Source organism: Phyllostomus discolor, chromosome 4, assembly GCF_004126475.2.
Source record: "Phyllostomus discolor isolate MPI-MPIP mPhyDis1 chromosome 4, mPhyDis1.pri.v3, whole genome shotgun sequence".
NCBI lineage: Eukaryota > Metazoa > Chordata > Mammalia > Chiroptera > Phyllostomidae > Phyllostomus > Phyllostomus discolor.
Window position 1 is genome coordinate 11,967,620 of NC_040906.2, and position 25,924 is coordinate 11,993,543.

General features: G+C 48.1%; 1 protein-coding gene across 2 annotated transcripts in view; it reads left to right on the top strand.

Annotated features, from left to right (window-relative positions):
* Positions 1-360: 360 nt before the first annotated feature.
* PAX3 (paired box 3) overlaps positions 361-25,924 on the top strand; it is a 92,808-nt gene continuing 67,244 nt past the window's right edge. Inside the window, exons 1-4 of one of the 2 annotated variants that reach the window (XM_036022797.1) lie at positions 361-498; positions 1,758-1,993; positions 3,351-3,480; positions 4,654-4,788. In XM_036022797.1, coding sequence (XP_035878690.1) covers positions 414-498; positions 1,758-1,993; positions 3,351-3,480; positions 4,654-4,788 — 586 coding nt within the window. In that variant the 5' untranslated portion in view covers positions 361-413. The remainder of the gene's footprint in view (positions 499-1,757; positions 1,994-3,350; positions 3,481-4,653; positions 4,789-25,924) is intronic. The other variant, XM_028509710.2, reaches the window with a different exon arrangement.

Consider the following 25,924-nt stretch of genomic DNA (forward strand, 5'->3'; position numbering starts at 1 on the left):
GTGAAAGAACTAATAAATGCTCCAGAGCCCGGATCCCCGCACTCGCTGTCACGACGGGAGGAGACTCCGGCCGGCCACGCTCCCGGCCCCACGCCCCCTCCCTGGCTCGCTGTGGCGCGCTGAGACCCTTCCCCAGCGCCCCAAGCCGCGGGGCCACTCGCCTCGACTCCTACCAAACTTTTCCGCCCTGGGCTCGCGATCCTGGACTCAGGGGCCTCCCAGCCTGGTCCCACCTCAAGTTTCTCCCTGGACTAGAAGCGAACAGTCCTCCTCCCCGCGGCCCTCCCTCTCTCCAGCCTTTTTGGGGAGGGGCTCCCCGCGCTCCGGGGAGTTCCCCAGAGTCACCCGCGCCGCTCTCGCCTTTCTAAATCGCCTTCTCCTGAATATAACTTCCAAGCGAAGCTGCTCCCAGGATGACCACGCTGGCTGGAGCTGTACCCAGAATGATGCGACCCGGCCCGGGGCAGAACTATCCGCGCAGCGGGTTCCCGCTGGAAGGTAAGCGAGGGCCTCCGCGGCGCCGGGAGCCCCGGACTGGGCCGGGGCTACTCCACCCAACCGTAATCTCCGGAGGTTCCTTCGGTGCTGCCAGGGACACCCTTGCCTGGGCACCCTTCCCCCGGGAGGGAAGTCAGAGCGACATCCACAGCCGATTTTCTCTCTGCAAACTCCGCGCGGTTCTCTCGAAAACGCCCATGCAATTTGGCGGCCAGGCCTGCTCCAGGCGCGTCCACAAAGCGTGGCGGGGAAGGGATAAATCAGCCTCTGAACTCCAGAAAGCAACTTCTCCGCATTTTGTGCGCCCCAAATTGTCTCGGCTTTCCCCATATTTGCTAAACGCTTGTTAAGTTGTGGAAGAATGTTCTTGCCTCGCTTTCAAGTTGTGAAAGTGAGGCCTGCTATCTCGTGCTTGGGATTTTTAGTATTCCACGATTTAGAGTTTCATTCTTCTTAAGTGGCATCTTGAAATTTCCATAACCCATTTGGGGAACTGCCTTTCAGGTCATCCCGGGGGAGGCAGGACGTTTTGCAAGCCCAAACCTTTCTGACAGTTTGAGAGGTCGAGGTGCCCCAGGGGGAATGCAGGGTCGGTGGCTCCTGCCTTTCGTCCTGGGTCCGGAGTGGAATGTAATAACACCCAGAGCGTGGCTGGAGGCAAGGGGGCCTGAGAACCAATCCAGCCGTCTCCCTGTCCCCAGACGTAACAGGTGACATGCACTGCCACCTGCGGCCTCCCTTCGGGACACTTTTTGATCCTCGGCTGCTGCCTCTTAGCCGAAAATCCCACAGGCTGTCAGCTCCTCCAGGGCCCTCAGAAAGGAAGCAGCCCTCGCTGGACAGAGTTCGATGTGAGCAGAGCTCCAGAAGGCCGGAGCCTGGGCGAACTTCCGACTCCTAGGAGGCTGTTTCCTGAGCGAGATGCACTTTGTGCCAGCCGCAGGGTCGCCGGGGGTCCCCAGAGTTGCCACCTCACCTGGGCAGAAAGGGAAGATAGTTTCTCTGGGACAAGTTATTTTGCCCTGGTTGTTCCCTTCACACAGTATTATGTGGCCCCGAATGGCTTAATACTTTGCATAAATGCGACTGAGAAGGGGCCTGGGGCTGGGAGCTGAACGTGGGCAGTGGAGGTGCCCAGGCTGTAACACTCGGATTGATCAGTACAGTGCAAAGTTAGGCGGGCTCATCTTTGCGGTTGCTTCCCTCGATTCCCCTGCAATGACTTTGCCTTTGACTGTCTTTTCATGTTCTGCCCCCAGTGTCCACCCCCCTCGGCCAGGGCCGAGTCAACCAGCTCGGCGGTGTTTTTATCAACGGCAGGCCGCTGCCCAACCATATCCGCCACAAGATCGTGGAGATGGCCCACCACGGCATCCGGCCCTGCGTCATCTCCCGCCAGCTGCGCGTGTCCCACGGCTGCGTCTCTAAGATCCTGTGCAGGTACCAGGAGACCGGCTCCATCCGCCCCGGTGCCATTGGCGGCAGCAAACCCAAGGTGAGCAAGCACGCTGACTCTGGAGGCTTCTGAGCCTGCTGTCTCGGGGTTCGGGAAGAGCAGGCTGGGGGACAGGACTGCCACCTGGGAGTTTTCAAGGAATGGTTTTCAAGTCTAGGGAGGTGTGTGTGTGTGTGTGTGTGGCCAGTGTGGGGGACACTTACTTAGGCTGCCTAAGCTGAGGTTCCTTGATAAACTCCAAGGGAAAACTCCAGCCCTTTTGTAAAGAAGAGACAGTGTATTTTTATTGCCCTACACCCTGCAATGCCTCAGCACATTATTTTAATAGGTAAACAACAAACCGTGTGTGCTCACCTGTTGCTGGTTCCTTCCCCAAGTAGCTCCCTAGCTCCCACCCACTGCACCTCTGTTTACAAAACTAACCGAAGGAGTCATTTCTGTTTTTTTTTTTTTTTAAATGGTTTCTCTCCCAACTCCTGTCCCCAATCTCTCCCAGTCCAATTTGTCTCTCCCAGTCCAAGTGGTCTCTCCCAGTCTTCAAAAAGTCAAAAGCTGGATCGTTTGTTTTCTTTGAAATGAGCCAAGGACTTGGTTTTTAAAAAGCAGTTTGGCGCTACACTCAAATGATGTTGGTTCCATTTTAAAAAAGAAAAGAGGGAGTCCCACCGTCTAGGGCTGAGTGGGAGGGGGTTACCTCAGGTCTGCCTCTTCTCCTGGATGTGGGCAAAATGCAATATAATTTTCCAGGTGCCTCAGGGCAAAACCGAAAGGAGAGTTCTGGTGCACTCAAGACTTCTGAGCGCCCTGCACACCCCTCCCTCCTCAGTGCCCTTTGTAACCTCTCTCAGAACCTCTGGAAACTCTTTTAATTGGAGAAGAATTAAGAGCCAGTTTCTCGAATTATCCCCATTTGTTTTCCAATCTAATTTTTGAAAACTTAGATATTCGCCTCCTGCATTTCATTTGGCTCTTCACTTCAGCTAAAACCGTGTGCTCCTTTTAAGAGGCAAAAGTTGCAGATCTCACTTGATTTCTCTGCTTCTCTCGCAAGCATTTTTTTATTTTAGTTTCGTTTTCGTGTTGATTTTGTGTCAGGAATTGCCTTGCCCTATTTCCAGGGATCAGAAAGTGCACCCCACTTTTTCATGTACCCAGATTGTACGAGTGTATCAGGGGAGGGGAGGGCGCCTAGGTTGCTTCAGGGTATGCTGACTTTATGTCTGGCCCTAACTAAAAATAAACTGCCGTAGAGAGTTGGGATCTTCTCGCCAACGAGGAGAACCTTCCCAGGCAGGGGGTGCGGGAAGGCGCATTCCGCTAGGCTCCGAGGCGGTGGTGCCGCCACATCTGGCCCAGACGACTGGGTACCAACACCTGCCCGCTTGTTCTCTTAAAGCAGGTGACAACGCCCGACGTGGAGAAGAAAATTGAGGAGTACAAAAGAGAGAACCCGGGCATGTTCAGCTGGGAAATTCGAGACAAATTACTCAAAGATGCGGTCTGCGATCGAAACACGGTGCCCTCAGGTATCAGGCCCATCAACGTCTTCCCGAGGCGAGGCCATAAAGCGCTATTTCTCGGGCGGATCCTTTAAGCTATAATCACCCCAATGATCGATCTGGGCCATCGGGAGCCGGCTCCTCGGAGGGCCCTGAAATATTCACGAACCAGGGTTTTATGGCGAGAGCGTGGAGCTGCTGGTCCTGGGGTTTTGAGACCGCCGCGGAGGGTTCCCCGAAGAGGATTTCTGTGCAGGAAACAGGGCAGGAAACGAGAGGCGCGGGCCAAGCCTTTATTAATACTGATGTTCCCTTTTAAAGAGAAACAAATGTTTTGGTAACCTCCGCTGCAAGGAGATGGGACTGGGCCGCAGAGGCTTTGCGGAGTCCGCCGAGGAGGGAGGAAGGCTCCACACGGGCCTGCAGTGCCCCCGAGGGTCCCAGGGACCATCCGGCGCCCCTCGGCAGCCGTGGGTGGCGCAGGGGGGAGAGGGGCGAGCGCATGCCGAGAGCCAGGGCGCGCAGGGGAGTTTGTTTTTAATTACAAGGAAACTCCCTTTCCCCCCACGGAGAGAAGGAGATATTTCGGAGCATGGATTTGTTTACCGCACTGGAATCTGGAAAAAATAAATGGGTTGGGGGGGGGGAGTGCATTTTCTTTTGATTTTCACAATAGGAAACGGTTCTGCAGTTGAAATTGAAACCCTCTATAGCCTCAAACAAAACCAACAAAAAAGAGTTGAATTGTAGGGGAAGGGTCCGCTGCGGGCCTTCCTCCCCGGACGGGAACGCTGGGCCCGCCCCGCGCCTTCAGGTGGTGGCGGTGGAGGGGGGTGGAGGGTGGGCAGGCGGGAGTATTCTCTTAGATTGGAGACCTCGAGCCCTGTCTATAGAGTCGAGAAGAAAACGCTTCCTGCTGGAGAGAGGGGCAGCCACGGAGGTCCCTGGCCCGCACGTAGAAGGGCGAGCTCCCCAAGCTCCAGTCTCACTTTTCCTAGATGTTGATTATGGGGGTGGGGTGGGTTCGAAGACATGCTGAAGGGGGTGATGGACAGACGTGGAGGCCTCAGGAGGCAGGAGGAGGCAGAAGTGAGCTCTGCGGGGCCCCGACTCCGGGGCGCGGACTGGATGTGGGGGCGCTCCCCGGCGTCGCCCTGCCCTTCTCAGCCCTTGGCGCTCCCTGCCTCCTTCCACCCCCAGTGAGTTCCATCAGCCGAATCTTGAGGAGTAAATTCGGGAAAGGCGAGGAGGAGGAGGTCGACCTGGAGAGGAAGGAGGCCGAAGAGAGCGAGAAGAAGGCGAAACACAGCATCGACGGCATCCTGAGCGAGCGAGGTAAGCGGCGGCGCGCGGAGGGCCCGCGCCTGGGCGAACGGGCAGGCGCGCGGCGGCGTGGGGAGCCGGAGGTCGGCCCTGCCCCGGCTCCGGCCGAGGTCTCCTCGCGCCTACCCTCTGCTCCCGGGTAAGAGCCTTCAAGTGAGAGACGCTCTTGCAATCAAGACAAAAATCTCTGTCCTGTTTACTTTCTCTATTTCATACATCTTTCCTCCGCATCCCTTCCAGCCTCGAGAGTCTAGAACTTTGAATTGTGTTTTAGGTGCGGGGCCTTGCCTTCGGGAGCACGGGATCGGGCGGCTCCGAGCTGTTGGGGAGAGACAGTGTGTGGTGCTCGCGAGGTTGAGGGAACGGTTGCGCCCTCGGGAAAAACCCAGATCACCAGGGTTTTGCACGTCGGAGGAAGCAGGAGTGGGGGGTGAAGGGGAGAGAGGGAGAGAGAGAGATGTTGATAGGCGCTGGGCCCTCAAAGTTGCCTCACATGGACGACCCTACAAATGTCCTTTGTTTTAAACTGGTTTTCAAATGCGATGGGGTTTGATTTGTGTGTGTCTGGAAGTAAAAACCGCCTAAGCTCTGGGTTGCACCTGAGGGATCTGGGTTTGGAACCCGCAGTGCAGGCACCTCTCTGCCTGAGGGTGTGGGCCACCCACTTTTCATTGGCTGCGACCTGTCAGCATCAGGAGAACCCCCCCACCCCAGAGCCTGGTGTTCAGCCTGCCTCCCTCTCCCACGCTGTGGGTCATCTCCAGACTCTAAAAATACCTATCCCACCCCAAGGAAAGTCGACCTCTTCGTGTTGGAACAGGAAGGGGTGACTGTACCAAGGAGGAACCCCAGCAGATTTGCTCCTCAGCAGTTTTGGCCTTGGGGATGGCTACCCCTCTTCAGATTCGCGAAGAATCCAGAGTCCCTGGGTCTCCCTTACCTGGGGCCTGGATTTTGTAGGGCTGGGTTGTGAGGTGCCCTAGCAGGTGACTCTTCAGGTGGGCTTGGAGTGTCACACACTGTGACTAGCGGGGTCTGTGGCCCTTATTCCTGCAGGACTGTGGATGGTCCTTTTGTTTACTTTCCTTGCCCAACCTCTGGGTAGACCCGTAGGCTTTAGAAACCAATGCAAAATCGGTACACGGCCTCAAAAGGATGCTTAGTGTTAGATGTTACAAATCCAAATGGCTGGTTTCATGGGGTAGACAAGAAGCCTAGATGCTCTGGGCACACACAGGCCATCAGGAAAACCCACCAAAAATCACGGCAGATTGCTTCCCTCCCTTTAGAGCATGGGTCTCACATGGTCTCAGTCCAAGCCCCTCCTTTTAGAGGGGTGCGTTCCTTTCCCAGTCTCTGAGAAGACACCGGTTTCATTCCAGGCCCAGATACAGCATGGAGGTTCTGGGGAGGGAGACAAGCGAGAAATCAGCCAACCCCAAAGCCAATGAGCCATTTCGGGCACTGGGGCCAGGAGCCCAGAGAGTCCCAGAGGCTTGAGAAGAATGCGGGGGAGGCACAGCTTTGCTACTCGTTCCCGGAGGTGCCGGGCGAGGCAGGCCCGAGGCTCCCTCGCAGCACAGGCAACCAGGGCCCAGGAGACAAAACGCCCCAAATGAGCTGGTCAAACATTTGTACAACTTTTCCAGCTTTTACAAAGAAGGCCTTCTCTACACAATCTACACTTGGAGATGAACTTGGGAGACAAAGCCTGGAGAGTCCATTGAAACTCACACTTTAGCTCGGCCCAGACAAAGCTCTGGCTCGCAGCAGCTTGATGTGAACAAAGGAAGGCAACCTTTTTATAATTCAAGGAGAAAAGAAGAGAAAACAGCCCCACAAAGGGCCACGGATAGACATTATGGGCTTGCAATGAGGGATGAATTATTCAATGAGCCCCAATAGTGCTGCGCCAGGAAGTTTTATGGACTCTCCAGCGTGGAAAAAGTGGCCATTTCACCTACAAAATGTTTCTAGTCTTTTGGGCCGTCTAGCTGGAACGGCTGCCATTCAAGGGCAATTGCTACCACTTTAAAAATCTGAGTCTTCTTCCCAGCGGGAGCCGTACCGTTGAAAACACACACACGCACACACCTCGGAAGCCGAAGCCTCATTTAATTTGGGGTTGTCAAGGATGATGCAGCGTCAGTCTCTCCAGCGCCTCTAGCTCTTTTTCCAGGTGGACCCTGGAGGGCAAGAGGGGCCCAAAGAAAGGAGAGGGAAGCGTAGTTTGAAGGGAAGTTTAGAAACCTCAAAAAACTCCCTCTGTTGTTTGAGCATCAAACGTCCCAGGTCACCCCGTTTGTAAGACAGAATGAATGTGGATCAAGACCCCTGAGCGCCCTGGCGGGGGAACAGAAGGGGCCTGTAGGCGCCCTGACCAGGGTGGTGCGCTCTCCCTGGAGGTTCCAGCTTCCTTGTGGGCCCGGAGGGTGCTGCTGCAGCTGACTTCCCAGAGCACGTCTTTCCGCTTGTCTGACGCTAGGACACGGGACAGGCCCTCTGCAAGAGGGCAGAATCGACCTCGTTCTTCTTTCCAGGGTCTTGCTCTTTCCCAAGATGGCCCCTTTCACTTCCCCAACTTTCCCTCGTCCCTCGCCCAATCCAAGAGCAGCTCAGCGGGCGGACAGGGTACCCTCAGGCCTGTGCGCCCCTGCTGGGTCCATTCTTCCAACTTCTTTTCGGGTGGAAGGGTTGCGCAGCCAGGGAACACCCAACTCCCCACCGCCCAGCCCTTAGCTGGCAAGGAGACCCAAGCAGCAGCAGTCGGAGGAGCCAAGTCCCGGTCGCAGCATCGGGGGCTGCGGGTACCGCCCGCTCTGCGGCCACTCAATGGGCGCCTCTGTTCCTCCCCGGCCCGCGGGCGCCGCCACAATGGGCCGGCCCCCACTCCTGCGCTCTGCGCCAAAGCGCCGCGCCGCCCCCTCCCTTACGCTTCGGCCGGCTTGCAGCTTAGCTCGCCGGGCTGCAGCCGACTCAATTGCCTCCTTTATGTCCTTCTCACTTTCATCTAGACACAGCCCGCCCCCTCCTCTTTTTTTTCCTCCCTTGCCTGAGGCTCACATTAGTGAAATTTCTGCAACCTCTCCCCACTTTTTTTTTCTTATTTTAAAGAAAGCCCTGAACACAAAGCAGTGACTAATCAATAGAAACTGCTCCTTCATCTCCCCCTCCTTCTCCTCCTCCTCCTGCTCCTCTTCTTACTCCTCCTCCATCGGAGTGACGCTTTTCCTGTTTGTGAGTTTTGGGAAACATTTTTACCCTGTGCCGTAATGGAATTAGAGGACAGATGAGGACTGTAAATGGACACGCGACTGCAAGACCGTCGCTTAAATATTTAGATGCAACGTTACAATCACTGACTTGTTGCAGCGGCTTTGAAGTGGCGCTCGAGGGTGCAGGGGGAGAGAGGCCAGATCGGCAAATTGATGTTTTGATTGGGGCTGGAGATACACTTTCACAGGACTTTCCCCCGTTTTACAATCACCAGTGAGCGTGGGAGTTTTTGCAACAGTTTCAAAGGTTGATCTAAGAGACCCCCAAGCAGAGGTCGGTTGGGGCTTATATTCCTTTCATAGCTCCCCCTTCCTTTGGACATTTATGAAAAACAGCGCTGTTTTTTTTTGTTTGTGGTTTTTTTTTTTTTTTGATTTGACAAAGTTAAAGTGACAAAAGTTTCGCTCAAGCCCCCTCCGGTTCTGTTTGTAAACCTGAGCTTCTTCTACAAGAAGGGGAGCAAGATAGCGCCATTAAACACGCAGAGAAGTTTTGAAGGATCCTGAAGTAGCATTTCATTTCCAGCGGAATCAGGACCCGAGCGCTTGAGTATTGACGGCAGTGCCACTCACATCGAGAGGAGCTGAAGGCCGTTTCTCCCCGCCCCCCTCACCACCCAGTGGGCAGGGGAGCACATTTTGGCGCGAGGCGAGGGGCTGGCGGACGGACTCTCCCCCAGATTGAAATCGCGGGGTGTAAGGCCTTCGGTTTGTGGCCTCGGAACCTTAGGTTGTCACAATGTACCTGAGGTTTATTACAGTGGGCCGCCCACTCTCCAAGTTCACTGGTCAGAAGCACGACTTTAACCCCAACATCCACTCTTTAGAGTAAATAACGTGTTTTCTGAAGTCCTTTGCGACGCTGCACAGTACATTAAAACCACGTCGGTAGTGCTAGAACTTGGATTGGGTTGGAACCCCACACCGCACGCTTTCCGAGGCCGTAGCGGTCGCCACGTCCCCGGCGGAACGGTGGGAGAGGAAGCAGCGGCGTTTGGAAGTCGGTGTTTCTCGTTCGCTCGTTTGTCTTGTAGGGGTTGACTGCTGTGTGTTTACGTTCCAGCTCTCTGGGACACACGCAGATTTTCTCATTAGTGCTTGAAATCGTTTGTTTATTGGGGGGCTTGGTTTGATCGTCGATAGCGCCGGGACGGGGACGGAGGGGTTCCGCGTGCGCAGGAATGACCGAGGGGTGATTTAAGGGTCCCCAGGGCTGCGCAATGAGACGCGCCGGTGCGGTGAGGCGGAACCGGCAAGTGCGCCTGGGTTCAGCGGAGTGCAGTGCGCGGGATCAATCAGGTGGCTGGCGGGCTTGCCACGAACCCCGTGTCGCCCTCCGCGAATGCATGGACTTGAGGACACACACACACACACACACACACACACACACACACACACACACACACGCCATGCGGTTAGATGCTTCCGTTGTCCATAAGTAAACAACCCGTGAAGAGAAAAAGCCACAACATCAGCAAACACACCAAGGATGCGAGAGCGAGGTTGGCCAGGGCTGGGCCCCAAAAGGTTCTTCTGTTCGGTGAGGTCTACTACCTGAGAAAACGTCTTTCTGCGGGTGCACAAAGCTTCAGGAACCATTAAGAATGCAGATATAGAACTAACAAGGCACTAAGAGGCAATTAAGCAGTCAGTTTAATGCCTTATCTCGCTGGGTGCTCTGGGGTTGTTTTACAACCAGGAATTAAAATCTGAAAAGGAAGTTTTCAGCAGCTCTGGCCAAATATTGATTAAGTAGCTGTTTGTTGATGCCGTTGTCAGGCCTTAAAAGGCCGGGATCGCGGCCCCTCGCGGGCCGTCTTCTATTGTGCGAGATTCTCCGCCGCTGAGATCAAAGCGGGATCACTTCAACTTATCTGTCTTGGAAAATCCTCCTTTTCCTCTGAAACCTCTAAGGAGGATTGACCGATTCTCTTTAAGAAATAGGAACCGAAACCAGTTGCATGTTGAGGGTTTATAGAGAAGAGATTCATGGGGTGTTTTTAATTATCCTATGGTGATTTTTTTTTTTTTTTTGTTTAGAACTTAGGTTAAGATGGCGAATTTATCCTCAAATAAATTTTCATTTTGGGGAGTTGGTGGGAGGCATGGAAACTGCTATATGCGTGTCGATATGTTTCTAAATACGGAAGTTTCACTGAAGTTGCCTTCCCAGCTTGGTGGATGCAAAAGGAAAGGCATCCGATTTTTATGAGAAACTAGGTAGGGAATAATTAAATACACAGGAAACTGAGAGTTATATTGACTACATTTCTCTACATGTGTTTCCATTATTTCTGTGTTTATAGATGGTTAGATGAGACTCAGGTATACTTTAAAACCCCCTATAATGAAGAGGTAGATGTGTTTGTGTGTATAATTTGTGCATCGTGAGAGTTTATTTATAAGTTGGTCATTATGAATTATGCTGGCAGTAAACTATATCCAGTTGCAGAAAACAAAAGTTTATTGGTCCTCCAGATTACTCATCCTAGAGTCATCAGCATTTAAGGGAACAGCACAGCTTCTTAATTGATGCTCAGCACTGCCGTTGAATGCTAGGAAAAATATTTCCCTGAATGATTTTATGAACTTTTTGTTTTTGCTGCTGATTATTAGATGAGTGATTAGATTCTTGTTTAGAATTCAATATCTTTGAGTAGGCTTTTCTTTTCTTATGAGAGCTAAAACTCCTGCAAGAGGTTTTTTTGTTTTGTTTTGTTTTTTTTGTTTTTGGAAATGCCATCTCTGTGCTTAATTTGCAAATGCCAGGGAATCACTCTAAGTGAGTTTATGAAACGTATGCCAGAGTTAGGCTTTGGGTGTTCAAGTGTGCATCAGAGACCTGCCTGTGTGTGGGACTGCCAGGATCCCCTTCTCTGATTATGCTCATTTCAATACTAAGTCATTGTGCCTAAGGCTTTCTTTCTATTTCATTTTGTTTGTTTACTCTTGCTGTTCAGCCTTGCACAAGACCTATCTTGACATACAGAGTCAGAATCATTAGCGGATGTTTTCTCATTTTTTCTGTTACTGTCTTTCAAGCAATGGGACATCTACCTATGCTCAGATGTCCTTTGATACGGTCCCTGTCATTGCAGTGTAGGGTGGCCGCATGACACAGGTTGAGTTGGAAGTGTGAGTCCGCTCAGATCTGTCTTGGTTACCTCCTCCTGGGTCCAGATGCAGCATTAGAAAGCTCCTTGTTGCATGTTCCATACACACATGTATATCTCATATACGCACACAGTTAAAGTGATTCTCCCCTGACACCCTTGGGTGTCAGGGTGTATGTTCATGGACTGCCAGGGGAACAGCAGAATTGAGCTCTAAGTTGGGCCTGATGTCAGTACCAAAGCAGAATTACTGACGTAAGAACTAGGTTTTGTCAACTATATCTCAGTAGAGATGAGGTAAAATAAGACTTTGATAGCATTGTTTTAAAAAAATATAAAAGGACTGGCTGCCTTTAGCTGAGGAAGTGTGAGCAGAGAAAGTGAAAGGGAATTTCAGAGCTGCTGTTGTCTTGGAAGGCACACCAAAGACGTCCTCACCCCACTCACACCGGCCTCTGGTGGGGAGTGGCACCGCTGGGCTTTGAGCCCTGCCTTGCAGTGCGGGGCCGGACCCCGAGCTCCGGCAGTGTCGCATTTTTGCTGGAGTCTGGACATTTCTCCTCTGAGAAACCTTCCACTCACGTCATCTCTGTTGGGATTATGCTCCCAAATGGACAAAAAAAATCATTTCCACTGTGTCATTGGAACATGCCCAGTTATCAAAACACCCACTAACATTATAAAACATGTATTTAAGAGAGATGAGTTAGACACATCACCCTTGTCAATGGCAGGTGTGAAAACCGTGGAAACTATTTGCTGAAAACACTTGAGGAATACTAGGTTTTATGAATTCTTACCTTCAATATGCATTTTCCTTCCTAACAAAAACTAAGAAAAAAAAACTAACCAATAATTTCTGCTGTGGAAGTGACCATTTCTCTTTAAAAACAAGATTGTATCTTAACGAAGGGCCATGGTCTAACATTTAGAATCTGGTTGGATGTACCAACCAAAAGAAAATCCTGAGAAAGAGCTTTACCTGGCACCTTACTTATAGCAAAGTTTGCAGCAGAAGTTCTAACTTCTTTGCTGCAGGAGTTTAAGCAAATGACAACAATCACAAAAAAAGCCCCTTCTTTTTGGGATGAAGCAACTTGGTCAAAGTAGTCTGAATTTTTATGTTTTTCTTCGTGCAGTGGTTGGGAAATGAATCTCCCCCAATACAGCGAATTACAGCTCGTGACAGGCAGTGACAAGCCAGCTGTGCACTGGTCTCCTTAGACCCATTCAGTGATCTCTTGAATCTTACGTATTTTTGTTTGGCCATGTTTTGTCCATCTACAATGCATATTAATATCAACTCCCAGCTCAAGGAGCCAATTCTGGATCTCATCCTGGGTCTAATTCCAGGGAATTCCACATCTAAAAAGCTGATCAAAATGCTTTGTGACAAGGATGAGAGACTCTTCTTGGTTGACCAGTCTAGGATTAAGGGAGAGGAAATAGCACTGATTTTCAGTGTTTAAAAATTTCCAGGATCGCATTGAAGCTTCAAGTAGTGTAGTTTTATGGAGGCTTACATGTAAATTTTCAAAATTTTTATAAGTGGATAGTAGGCATGTTTCTAGGAACAACTGCAGAATTAAACGTCTTATATCATTGCATGGAAACAATAAGTAAGTTGGGGTAGGTTTGTTAAGAAAGGACAGTTAATTGCCGTGCAATTCATATTGCAACATGGAATTGCTTTAGTTTTTGCATACTTTCATAGTAAAAGCTTGCACGCTCACATACAAATTTGCATTTAACAAAAAGCCTATATTTGCAAGCTTGTAATTTTTATATGTACACAGATATGTTAAAAATACAGTCACCTAGCCAACTTATCTTATTATTATTATTATTATCATCATCATTATTATTGGCAAACCCTAGTATAAGACATAACCAGTCAACTGGCACCTGGGCATTGCATGGGAGTATTAGTATTTTCCTTTTTCCTTTATAAGCTCTATCTTTAGAAACATTCTATTTTTAAATAATTGAAGACTCATAGAATGTATCTTCAAACATATCTTTAAAAATTCTCCTAGTTTTTAAATATATTATCATGGTTAAGAAAATCTTGGCCAAAGGGTGCGTGCATGGCTATATGTATCTCTCAATTACCATGACTGGGATTAACCTGAACTAAAGAAAATTAATTGGTCCAATTCATTTTATTATAAGAAAAGCAACAGGTTTCTTCTTTCTGAATCCCCACTTGGCCAGTTTCCTGGTAGAGGCTCACTAAAGGAAGTGAATATTGCTGGTCTGCTCTGACTAAATACACTCTGAAGTCCTTTTCCACGTCTTTGTTTGCCTTGTAAGAGCTCAGTCCGTGAGGTAAAAGTGGTATGCTCTTGCAGTACTGATTTTGCTTTAAAATCAAGACCAAGCACACTTCAGGTGTGACCCCTTAAACTTCAGTTTCGACATCTGTGCGATGGGCCACGTCATACCAGCACTCCAGGGTGATATGAGAATAACACAATTAGTGCAAGTTATGCGCAAACTACACTTATTGTGGGAAAACTCAGAATCCTGGGGAAGAATAACCCCTGATGTGCAGAAAGTGACCAGCCTGCTGGCAGATGGGCTCTGCCCAAGGGCAGATAAAAAGCTTAATTCGGGGGTTTAGAAGCAACAATAAAGGCCAACACACAGACCCACTTTTACATACACACACGTCATGAAATTCACTTCTATTGAGTCACAAAAGGAGTTTATAAACAACTATTTAATGTAATAGATCTTATTACTTTAATAGACGTGAAAAATAATAAAGTTCTAAAACGATTCACTGAGATGTCAAAAGGTATCTTTAAATTACTTTTTCTCCTGGGTCTATAATGATTACTTTTCTCCCTTATGTTAACTTGGCTTTTAAAAACTTCTCCAAATCAAACTTTTTTTTTGCACAAGTTTTTTTCTCCCTCAGTCCCTTAAATGGGGATTGACAAACAAGTTGCCTTTTGAAAATAAGTTTCATACATGCATTCTTTCTCCTGAAATGCTCCCGCAATCCTCCGCTTTGTGGAGTTTTTTGGTATGATTTCTCATTACATCCCTTCTTCCGTCTACTCCACTGTTCTTAAGTGTCCTTCCAGCTCCGCACATGACATTGTATATTTTTTCTCTGTTCATGATTCTTCTTAATCCCTCTCCTTTAAAATTTGAGTTCAGAAATATTAAGGAAACTCCCCAATTTGTTAAGCTGGAGGATCTATTTCAGTGACCTTTCTATTCAGTGTCCCTCTATTCAGTTTCAAACACTTGGGACTTCCGTGTAATTGGGGTGCAGTGTGAGGGATGAAAGAAAGTGGACTGGCTTGTAAAGATTTGGGGGACTGGAGAGCCCCCTCGCCCTGGTTTTACCGCTGGGGCAGCTTGCCAGTGCCGCCACTGGGGAGAAGGAAGGTTGTTTTCTTATCCCTGCGTGCACTGGTCTGACCTGTCTCCGGAATAGGTCAGGCTGGGGCACAGCCAGTTTATGCAGCTGTTGTGGCTTAGGCGTCACAGCAGGCAGCCAGGGCTCCGCGGCCAGCCGGCCCCCAGTGAACTGATAAAAATTCGCTGGCGTGGGACAGCCGTGGGGCCTTCCTTCTGGACTGAGCTGGCCCCCTGAAGGCTCTTAAGAGGCAAGGGGACTCCTGGATTATGCTGGCCAACTCTCAGCCTCAAAAGGGAAGCCCTCTTTATCTGAGGATCACGCTCGTGTGTGGATCCAAACACTCAAGTGAAATACATACTTTGTCAGATTTTATTTTAAATCCTATTTGTTTTTGACTGGGTGAAACACTCACTGTGTACATAATTCAAAAGATATAAGAAGATGTACAGTGGCCCTGGCTGGATCGTTCAGTTGGTGAGAGCGTTGTCTCCATACACCAAGGTTGAGGGTTCAAGCCCCAGGTAGGGCACCAGAAGAATCAACCAATGAGTGATAAAACTATAAGTGGAACAACAAATTGATGTCTCTCTCTCTTTCTTTTTCTTTTTCTTTTTTTTAAAGATTTTATTTATTTATTTTTAGAGAGGGAAGGGAGGGAGATAGAGAGAGAGAGAGAAACATCAATGTGCAGCCGCCGGGGGCCATGGCCTGCAACCCAGGCATGTACCCTGGCTGGGAATCGAACCTGGGACACTTTGGTTCCCAGCCCACGCTCAATCCACTGAGCTACACCAGCCAGGGCCCGTCTCTCTCTCTTTCTAAAAAAAAGTCAACTAATTAAAAAAAGATACAGTGACAAGTTTTCTTCTACCTGTGTCCCTAGAGTGTCTGTGCATAAACAAGCAATTACATCTCTCTCTCCCTTTAAAAAATGCTCTCTCCTGCCCTTTTGCACAAATGGTTGTGTACTGTGGAAACTGTTCTGCACCTTTTTTCTTCCACTTTTGAATATATCTCAACAATTACTCCACATCAGGGTCGGAAGTTCTCAGCCTGTTTGTATAGCTGCATAGTATTCCTCTGTGATGGCAAATGATGATGCCGCACCAGATCGTTTCCAATCTAACAGCACCATTTGGTGCATGTGTGAGTTTATTTGTAAAATAATTCCTCCTTGGCAGGCACAAAGGGGATGGCACTTGTAGTTTTGATAGCTTTGGTGGAATTTGGGTTCAGTGTTGAGGACAAATGGAGGAGGAATGCTCGGTGAGCTTGGAGTGGGAGTGTGTTTGCCTGTGGCCACTTCACAAGGACGGAGATGCTTGACCACCACATGTATGTAGAAGCACAGGCTTTGGGATTTCCGCTTAGGCAGATGTTCTGCTAATACTGGCCACCTTCTGGAGATTCCTCTCATATTCAGTTATTTCTCCAAAGGCAACATTCTATAAATCCAAAGAAAACTTTTTTTTTACTTATTTGTTCCTCTTTTTATTCTTTTTTTCCTAGCCTATTGCTTCCATCACTTCACATCCAACAAAAATTGTATATGTGAAGCATTCTTACTTTTTTTTTCCTGTGCTGGAAAAAGTATAGTTTTATAACAATACTTAGAAGCAGCGTGTTCTGATTGTTTGGTTACAAAAGCAAAATTGTCTTTCAGGGTCACAAGATGAGGCCTGGCCCAGTGAGAGGGCAGACGCTGGTACTGAGACATGACCTTGCAGCTCTAGTTTTTGAAAACTGCCGGCCTGATGCTCTTGAGTTTGCTAAAGGCTGATTTTGAGTTTTACGGACTTTTTAGGGATATGCATCCATTCCCTTCTGCGCACAAAAGACTTTTTATGTTTTTGCACATACCTCACCTCCCTCAGATCATTTCAGCTTATTTTTTCTCACGTCCAATGCTCAGGAATTCAGTTGTCGTTGCTGCTGAGTACCTGGCTTACTAAGCAGGAAGTTCGAGTCTGTGAAATGAGCTGGAAAGAATTGTGCCCCAACTACAGAGAAGAAGAACCTTCTTGAAACCTTCCTGAGAAAACGAGAGATGTGAACACCAACAAATAATTCTAGTGTGACTGTCTCAAGCCATTCCTTTTTAGGAACAGGTCTTTCAGAAATAGGAGAATGAGTTAGGTGATATGGATTTATAGTTGAAAATCAAAACCTTGGTTCAATTTAAAAGAAAAATAACAGACAAACAAATACAGGTCTTCTTTCCTGACTGTTTTTTTCTGGCTGCTGGGTCCCAGAGAAGGGGGCCTAGTTCTATCAGGAGGAAGGCAGGAAGATAACTCTAGATGACCCTGAATGTACGAGAATGTTCTTTTGCACTTAGATGGAAGGCAGCGAGCTGGGAATTCTGGTTTCTCCTCCTGCTTCCCCTCTGACTTGCTTAGGGGAATCTAAAGGAGTCTATGACATTCCTGAATGGGAATGACAGACCTGGTGTTAAGGCCAGCTGCACCCTGGCTGGTGTGGCTCAATGGATTGGGTGCCGGCCTGGGAACCAAAAGGGAACCGGTTCGATTCCCACTCAGGGCACAAGCCTGGGTTGCAGGCCAGGTCCCTGCTTGCAGGTGTGTGAGAGGTAATGGATGGACGTATCTCTGGCACATCGAAGTTCCTCTCCCTCTTCCTCCCTCCCTTCCCCCTCTCTAAAATTAAATAAATAAAATGTTAAAAGAAAAGAAAAAGGCCAGCTGCAAAGAGCTGCGAGGAATTAAAGGCAGCACCCCCCTCCCCACTCCTGGCCCTCCCCACTCCTAGCTCTCTGCATAATTTGGATTGAATCAGGCCTATAATTTGTGACATCTGATTACTACCTGCAGAAGTATGCGGCTGTCCACATAGGAAGGAGGATGTAGGGAGAGAGCTAATCCCGATGAGAAAAATTTTGATTGTCAGATGGCTGTGATGTTCTCAACGGAAATTCAGACCACAGAGAAGAAGGGGTTTGCAGGCTCGCATCAAAAGCATAATAAGCACACTCAGATCCCCTGACACATGGTCACCTGGCTGTCACCCACGCAGGTGAAGGGAAGCAACAAGCAGAGGCCCTCTCCAGGGCCCCGTGTCAGGGAGCAGGGAATGCGGTGGGGAGTCTGCTCTTTTTCTTCCATATTTTTTAGGTTTGCAACTTTGTAAAAGAAAAAGGGACCCATGGGCGACATGCTTTAATGTTCCATTTCATGATTCCCGAGCAAATGGGGTCTCAGGGCCTGGATTTGTTGGTTACATTTTGGAAAAATCTGTAACTTCTAGCATCCTTTCTAACCATTTCCAAAGGGGGTTGGGGGCCCATCCACTTCAGAAAAGTTGTCCACATCCACCGGGTCTCCTCCCAGTGCCTTCGGCAGACCCGCGATCCGCCCGAGCAGACAGAGTACAATTTGGGAAGCTATCCAGTGTGGAATCGTTCCAGGGGGTAGATTTGCTTGGCTCTCATGCAGACAGGGCACATCCGGGGCTTGTGTGGGCGAGACACACATTTATCAGAGGGCGGTGGGATGTCAACTTCTACAGTTTCTTACTAGAAGCCAGTGTCTGCTTGCGGTCACCGGCCTTGCCAAGCTCCGAATACTTGCTGAGTTTTTATCTGAAAGAAGGCGGCAAATGGAGAGCCGGGACTGAGCATCAGGTGAGAACCTGCAGAGCCAGGCTCAAGGAGCGCAGAGCTGGGCGAAGCGGGGGTGGGAGGTAGGGGTATTGCAAAGCCCCCTGACATCCAGGTGGAAGACCAGGGTGGACCCTTGAGGCCTGGCCTGGGTTGGATTCAGCTTCCAGGCTTTTCCCGGTGACCTTCTGGGGCCTTGACGTCTGCCTGTCTTCTTTCTGCCCGGGGCCCGTGTCAGCTGGCACTCTCAGGGCGCTCCGGAACATAAAACCACTTGGTCGCTGGAAAGGCCACTTCGTCTTGGCTTTCATCAGCAGCTCACTAAGTGGTTAGTAGCGTGTGGGGACATATAGGTCTCCTGAAGGTCAAGGCAAAGTGCTGATGACCAGGCACACCCTTGCTTGGGTCACGTGGTCTGCCCTTTGTAGGTAAATGGGAGCTAAGTCGCTTTGCAGCCTTTTATTCCTAACAGGGCACCCACGCGCACTTGGGAAGATAGGAGAGGAGCAATTTCCTTATTACGAAACACCAACGACAGAGAGCGCCGACTTTGGTCTGACTCTTTGTTTGCTGGCTCTCATCATTTTATTGAATTACTGTAATTTAATGTTGTTAGCTTCAATGAACAATTTTCCCCTGACAGGAATCCTTTTTTACATTATTTTTTTAAATGGAAAACACAAATTAAATTCGTTAGGAAAGACAATGACTATCTTTCCCATTCAAATGCCTGGTACTCGGAAAATCCTTTTGGAAAAAGTTTAGGAAAAATAGGAAAATGGCCACTCACACAGGAGTTTATAGGAAATGATATTCCCAGAACAAGCCTGGGCTTTTCCTAGGGATGTTTGAGCATCTCCCTATCTCCAGCCCTCCTCCCCCAAATCCTTTGAAAACACCCTTTTCTTTCACAAAGGCCTGTATGAGTTGACCTGCGGGAAAAAAAGGAAGGTCAGTCACAAACATTGTCCCCTGTCCTCTCCTGCCCCCTGCATCCCGTTTCCATCTGGCTCACCCTCCTCTCGTGCACCCAGCTCTGCACACCACACACACAACACCAAACTCCATCTCATTCACCTCGTGGCTCAACCGGCTAACCCTCCCTAAAGGCCCCTGGGAGCTGGCATCCTAGCAAGGAGAGTGAACCCCTGATGGCACAATTCCTGTGTCCGTGTGGGGAAGGTTTTTGGTGAGGGGAAGGGATAGTGCCTGCTGCCCTCAGACCGCACCCCAGAAGGTGCTGTCTTCACTGTGAACGGGCTGGACTAGCTTCTGCGACGGGGACGCCCCTTGTGTCTACCGGGGGGCATGGTACCCCCCTTGAGCTAGCAGAAGGAGGCAAGGACAGTTGGGACCCTGGGCCTCCTCCACCACAGGTAGAATTTCCACGCTTCCTGGGAGTCAGGGGAAGGCCTCAGCTTGTGACCTTTGGGCTTCCTGGCCAAGAGTGGGAGCAGAAGGAAGACATGAAGGGTCTGGTGTGGCCCACGAATGTAGGCAGGGAGAGCATGGTGGGGCCCATCTTGCCTCGGAGCTCAACACCCTCCTCCAGGGGCAGACATCTGATCTGAGCTGTCACACCTCTGTGGCTCCTGGACAGCTGTCAGCGGTCAGGAGAGGGAGGCTGCCCTCCTCAAGAAGCTGAGGGGCAGGGAGCATCCATAGTGGATCTGCTGGCTGGGGGAGCTTCTGAAAGGTCAGATTCCCAGATGCTCAGGGCTGGGTCCCGGAGAGCCTCAGAAACACATTACTCTGGAGGACACGAGCCCCGGGGGCCCAGAGGCACAGCTGGGATTGGTTCCCCTCGCGCTCTGCAGGGGGTCAGAAACGGCTGGCTGTGTCTGCAGGCAATTCAATGAGCTCAGATTCCTGCTCAGCCCCCACAGTTGGCACTTAGACTTGCCGGTGTTTTGTAAGTATTAGGTAATGGTGGTGGACGCGGATAGAAACAGCACACTCCCCGCCCCCCCCTCCCCGGGCCCGCTCAGGTGGAGGATGACGGGGGAGTCATGGTCAGAGGTGGGTTTACCAGGGAGCTAACGAACCGTCAGTGCCAGGGCCCCTCACCTGTGAGCCCGTGCAGGTCATGGGAGGGGCGCTAGCAACATCTTCCTGTCATCAAGTTTTTGCAAATGTTGCAAAATGAAGATATGTTGGTCTTTATTTCTCCAGAGGGGCTCCCTAAATTATTAAAGCCTTGGACCCATTTCCTTGTTCACTGAGGGTGAAAAGGTGGAAGTGAGGAGAAACGGGCCCCCTATGCTGGGCGTGTGGGCCTGGCACAGCCATGTGTGAATGACAATGATGATAATAGTAATAATCATCATGCTCAGTTAGCCTCCACTCTCATCTTGGGCTTCAGAGTTTCCAGGATGCTTCCTCGTTTCTTGTCTGGTTTACTCTGAAGCCCAAGTCTGGGTCTGGCACCCCAGGGCTGCTGAGAGTTTACCCCTGTGACCCCAGTGCCACACAGCAGCTCCGGTCTTTGCAGGGAGCTCCAGGGAGGGATCCTGGACCGGCTCCCCCCAAGAAGATGAGGGCCATCCACCCACACCCGGGATATGGGCAGGTGCGCAAGACCCTTACATTTCGGGGGCCTTGGTTCCCCCAGCTGTAAAGGGTGCACCAGGCAATTTTGAGATGTTTCTTGTAGGTCTCTGAAACTGTGACTGTGACTAGGCTGCTGTCCCTCTCTGGACCTCGTTCCCCCTTCCTCTGAGACATGGAACCTTTGGTGAGGAGAAGGCCGCAGTGTCTCTCAGCTTGGGCGGGCTGTGGCAGCCGGGGCCGTGAACCGTTTGAGGGAACCGCCTCCAGGCAGCCAGGGAATCAGGGCAAGGATGGAAAGGTCCTGTGGCCCCCTGATGTCTTGGAAGGTGAGCAACTCCAGTCATGTCTCTGGGAGGAAGGATGCCCTAGTGCTGGAACAGAGAAGGTGGGAACAGACGCTTGCTGAGACATTGAATAGGTGGGCACTCTGGCTCTTCTTCCCCTTCCAGGTGGGGAAATGCATGCAGGTGGGGGAAAGCATCCAGGTAGGGAAAGACATGATTTCTTGGACCTCCTGTCATAGCTGTGGCTTCCAGGTGAGACTGGGAAGGCCTGGGGGCCCTGGTTAGAGAGATTTCCCTTAAGTTAGAGTCGCTGAGGCAAGACTGTAAATCATCTGTGCCTAGCCATTTCCCTCTGTGCCCAGAGAGGGACACAGGAGGCTTCTGGGATCTGATGAAGTCGAAGCTAGAAGCTGGGCCCAAGGAGAAATCAGACAACGGTGACTTCACCCTTCGCTCCATCTGGTTGTGCTGACGTATCTTTAAATTAAATCGGCTCTCTCTCCAGTGGTTGTCAGAAACTCAACCGGATGCACAAGAATTTTTTTTTTTTTTTGCTTCTGAGTTAAAACACATACACACATATACTTACAAATAAAATATAGTATTTGAATCAATTAAAATTTTCCTTGCAAAATAGAGTTTAAAAATTAATCAGGAGATTGTTTCAAATCCAAGGTTTTTTTTGCCAGGACTTTGCTAAGAAGCATTTTAGAAACTTGGAAAGAATGTAAGAAATATTTTTTTGTTGCATTAAAACAATTCAAGGCAAGCTGTTATAGACTATCAAGAGAAGATTTTTATATTCTTTGCCCTCACATTTTTATGCCTTTATTTTTGTGGGAGAAAATTCTTTCAAAAGTCAACATGTACATATTGATTTTTATGGTGTATATTCTGGAAATAGGCAATGATTCATTCAAATGCTGCAATCCTTAATTGCAAAGACCAAATGATAAAATTAACAGTGTAAAATGCATTGTGAAAATTTGTTGTTTTTTTTTTGTTTGAGGAAATTTTAGAGCATAGAAAATACCCACACTAATACTTAGCACTCTTTTAAAATAAAATAGAAGCTGAACAGTATACAATGAAAGCAGCAGGAAGAAGAACTATATAGTTTCATACATTCTGAATACTAAGTACTACTGTTTACTGTATGAAGGACATTCTGTTTTTCTTAGTGATTATCCTGTTTTCAGATAAAATGTCTTGCAGTTTTGAACCTTGAATGGCCAATTAAAATTTTTATTTGATAGAAGAGAAAGTTACTACTTCACTTACAGATTAAAGAAGAAATCTGATCTTAGCTCTATTAGTCTACATGGGAATGTTTGTTGAGTAACTCCATGCAAATCAAAGCAAATCAAATCATTGATTGCCCTTCCAATATCCATAAGCGAACCTTTGATTTACACTGCCACGTAAATTGGGTTCAACTTGGAAGAAGTTTAACTTGTGAGCATTATGGCAATATTCATTTAGCATAGTTTGAGTAGCAAGATTACTGTATGACTTTTAAAGTAGTAGGCATTTAAAATGCTTTGCCAAGTTTGGGGTGGTGAGCAGTGCTGGATCTGAGTGTTTGATTTTCTCCGATTTTTTTTCATGTTTTATTTTTAAGGAAGTGCTACTGGAGATTCGAAGAAGAGTTGTTATTCTGTTTAACTATATAAAAACATTAAAACATTTTAGGGAATGCAAAATACATATGCTTCAGTTTCCAATATGGAGAGACTCTGGATATTTTAATAACATTTCCATTCTAATGTAGCAAAAGCGGACTTATTTTTCAACTACCTTTGTATAGAAGTTACACTTGCTGATTAAAGTAATTTGAAGCCTTTGGAAGGGCACTCCCACTGTTTTTTCTCCTGCTAGTGAAGGAGGTTTTTCTTTTTTAAAAAAAATAATTATAAGTAGAATACTATTATGATTATATACAGTCATTCAGAGGGATTTTAAATGTCAATGTGAATATGAGTTTGCATGCATAAAAGAAAATGCAATCAACAAAGGCTAAACACTAAACTTCAGAATGACATTCTCTAAGGTAATGTCATACATTCCACTGAGATTATTTGTACTAATAATGTTTAAAGACGCTGCTGTACAGCTCACTTTGGATATCTGAGATTAAAAATGCACCTTCAGAATTTGGAGAGAATGAAACTGTTGTGACTCGGAAGGAAGAGGGACCAGCTGAGCGGAGCACAGTCTGCCCTTACTCCAAACATTCTTCAGATGCCGAGCGTTTTGTATATTTGATTTCACCAGCCCTTTGTGAAGTCGATTTCTCAGAGTAGGGTAAAAAAAAAAGGTAACTTCTCTAGAAACCAAGGAAATCCCAAACTCCAAATTCACTTGCAGGACAGCTTATAATTTAGACTTGCTTTCATTCAAAGGGTGGGGACTTTCTAATGAAGGATATGTATTGAGGAACCAAGTTAAGAAATTATAGCACCTACTTTGTTGCATGGCAGTTGGATTTTTATTCTATTATAGTCCCGAGAGCTGTCAAATTACCCAAAGGAAACGACGAGTTTCTACACACACACACACACACACACACGAAAAAGAAAATACTCAGAGATGCTGCAACTTAGAAAACAATTGTCCCTGCTAAGCTTTGTGCAGCTTTAAATGCAACTGAATATTAATTCTATCAGATCTAGTTGACTTAAAAGCTAGGATGGATCAGGAGCTGATTTTTTGGCATTCCTTCATTTTTCTACTCTTTTGTTCACTTGACACACAGCTTTTTATACACGGGCTTTGCGGCTACCACTGGCGTGATCTGTGAACAATCTGTTTGAGGAGGAAAGGTCTCCTCTGACCAGTAGCCAGAGTTTTAATTAAATACGGTTCATCCTGTCGCTCTCCGGCAACTGGAGAAGTAGCTGCTGGCGCGAGGGTACCAAGGAGCTTACACTCACTGGCATTAATAGGGCAAAGAATCTTCCTGGTGGTGAACACACACACACATGCCCCACCCTCCGTCATGTAATTATTATAATTTTTAAAGTTAAGAACAATCACAGTAAAGTGACAGTCCCGTCCGGGGAGCTGGACTCAGCATTGTGGTAGAAGGGACACGCAGGTTGAAGAAATTATTTTGTTTATGAATTCAGGTTACACATCCGGCCAGACCGGCTGCGAGGGAAAGGCAAGAGAGGTGTAACTTTAAGCACACACTGATTTGTTCTTATTACATAACAAAAGTCTATTTCTTTATCATGTTATCATTCAGTTAATAAAAATTAGCTACAATAACAGCATCAACTTAAAAACCCCTCAAAGTCCAGGGGATTTTCTTTCACAATGAACATGAATACTGTTCAGAAATACAAACAGTCAAAGGATAACTTGAGGTCTGAAAGAGAAACCTGGCAAGGGTAATTGAATAAGCCTGGGTCCCTTGACTGTGTCATGGTGAGGGCAGTCAACATGTCATAATTAGGTTTATTGAGGGCCATTCCAACAATCTGCTTCTATTCTTCCTGCCTTATTGTCCACAGCTAGGCAAATAGCCAAGGGACAAAAGGAATCAAGTGCTGACAAAACATGAAAGAGGAAAAAGATTTAGCTGCTTTTATCAAAGAAACTGAGAAGGACTTTGTGTAAATAAAATAAGTGACTGGCCAGCCTGCATTTAGGCAATGCCGTTTCCATTAGAATTAATTCTTGACATATTGGAAGAGTTCCAAGGGAAGGATTTCTACTTCTGACAAGTTTAATTTGTAAATTAAAAACAGTTGGTTAAACATGAGCCTCCATCAACAAAACTTAACCAAAGCCATACACGGCAAAGACCCAAGCAGGTGAAAAAGAGAATTACTTTGAAAACAAAGTCTTCCCCCAAATTATGCAAATTCTTATTACTTCATAACGAATGTTTCCCATTGAAGCCTACAGCAGGATGTCTGCACCCAGAGGTTTGTTTAGATCACATTTTCTTCCCCTTTAAGCCTCTTTGGTTGACATAACGCTTACTCAGGGCTGGTTTTCCAGAGAGGTGGTGGTGGTGAGCTCCGAGGTGGCTGCCTTGTATTTTTTGCAAAGTCAAGCCAGCACAACTTCCGTAAGTCTGCACATTTCAGGACGGCCTGCTTTGCTTTTTCTTCGTTGAAGGTGAGAGTGTCTTCTTGTGTGCTTCCGATTCCTAACTGGGGTGAACGGTGGAGGCTGCTCTGCCGTGTTTCCTGAACTCAACGGTCCCCAGGTCCCAGGTCCACGTTGTCGGGTAGGAGGGTGGCAGGCCATGCTGGCAGCTTGGTGGTTATGACACGGTGACGTAGAGAAAGCGGAAACTTTCACTTTGCAGAGAGACCCAGCTGGCATCTGGACAGGCTCTCACTGAAGTCTAGGGTAGCCCTTTAATAAAACAGCTCTTTGGGGGGTTGGGACACCTTTTCTGTCGCCTTTTTGCATTGCAGCTTGCAGGTTTAGCTTCACAGAGGGTCTTTCCCAGGCACCTGAATTTCAGAGCATGTTTTTTTTTTTTTTGAGTTGCAAAAATGGACGCTGGCTAGAGACACCAACGCTGCTGTGAAGTATTTTTCCCTTGGGAATAGACATTTTATTTGGGTATCAAATGCCCCTTAGTTCTATTGAGAATTACATAGGAAATAAGAAACCTATTACTTGGGTAGCTTCAGTGGCTAGGCTGTTTAGACTTAAAAGCTTCCCATTGCTTTACTTCGTCTGACGCCAAGGCACCTTAGAGCTCTGCATTTACCGTATTCCTTGGTACTTGAAGTCAAAGCGGAAAAAAATGTCTCATCTCAAAGAATCATATTATTCATCAGATAGTGGGTGTGAAAAGCATGTTCAGAGGCGTAACACTCTAGACAAATGCAAGATACAAGCCCTGTCATCAGCATCAGATTGTTTGCTGGGTTCTAACGGAGTTTATCAATGGCTGTTATTTATATGAT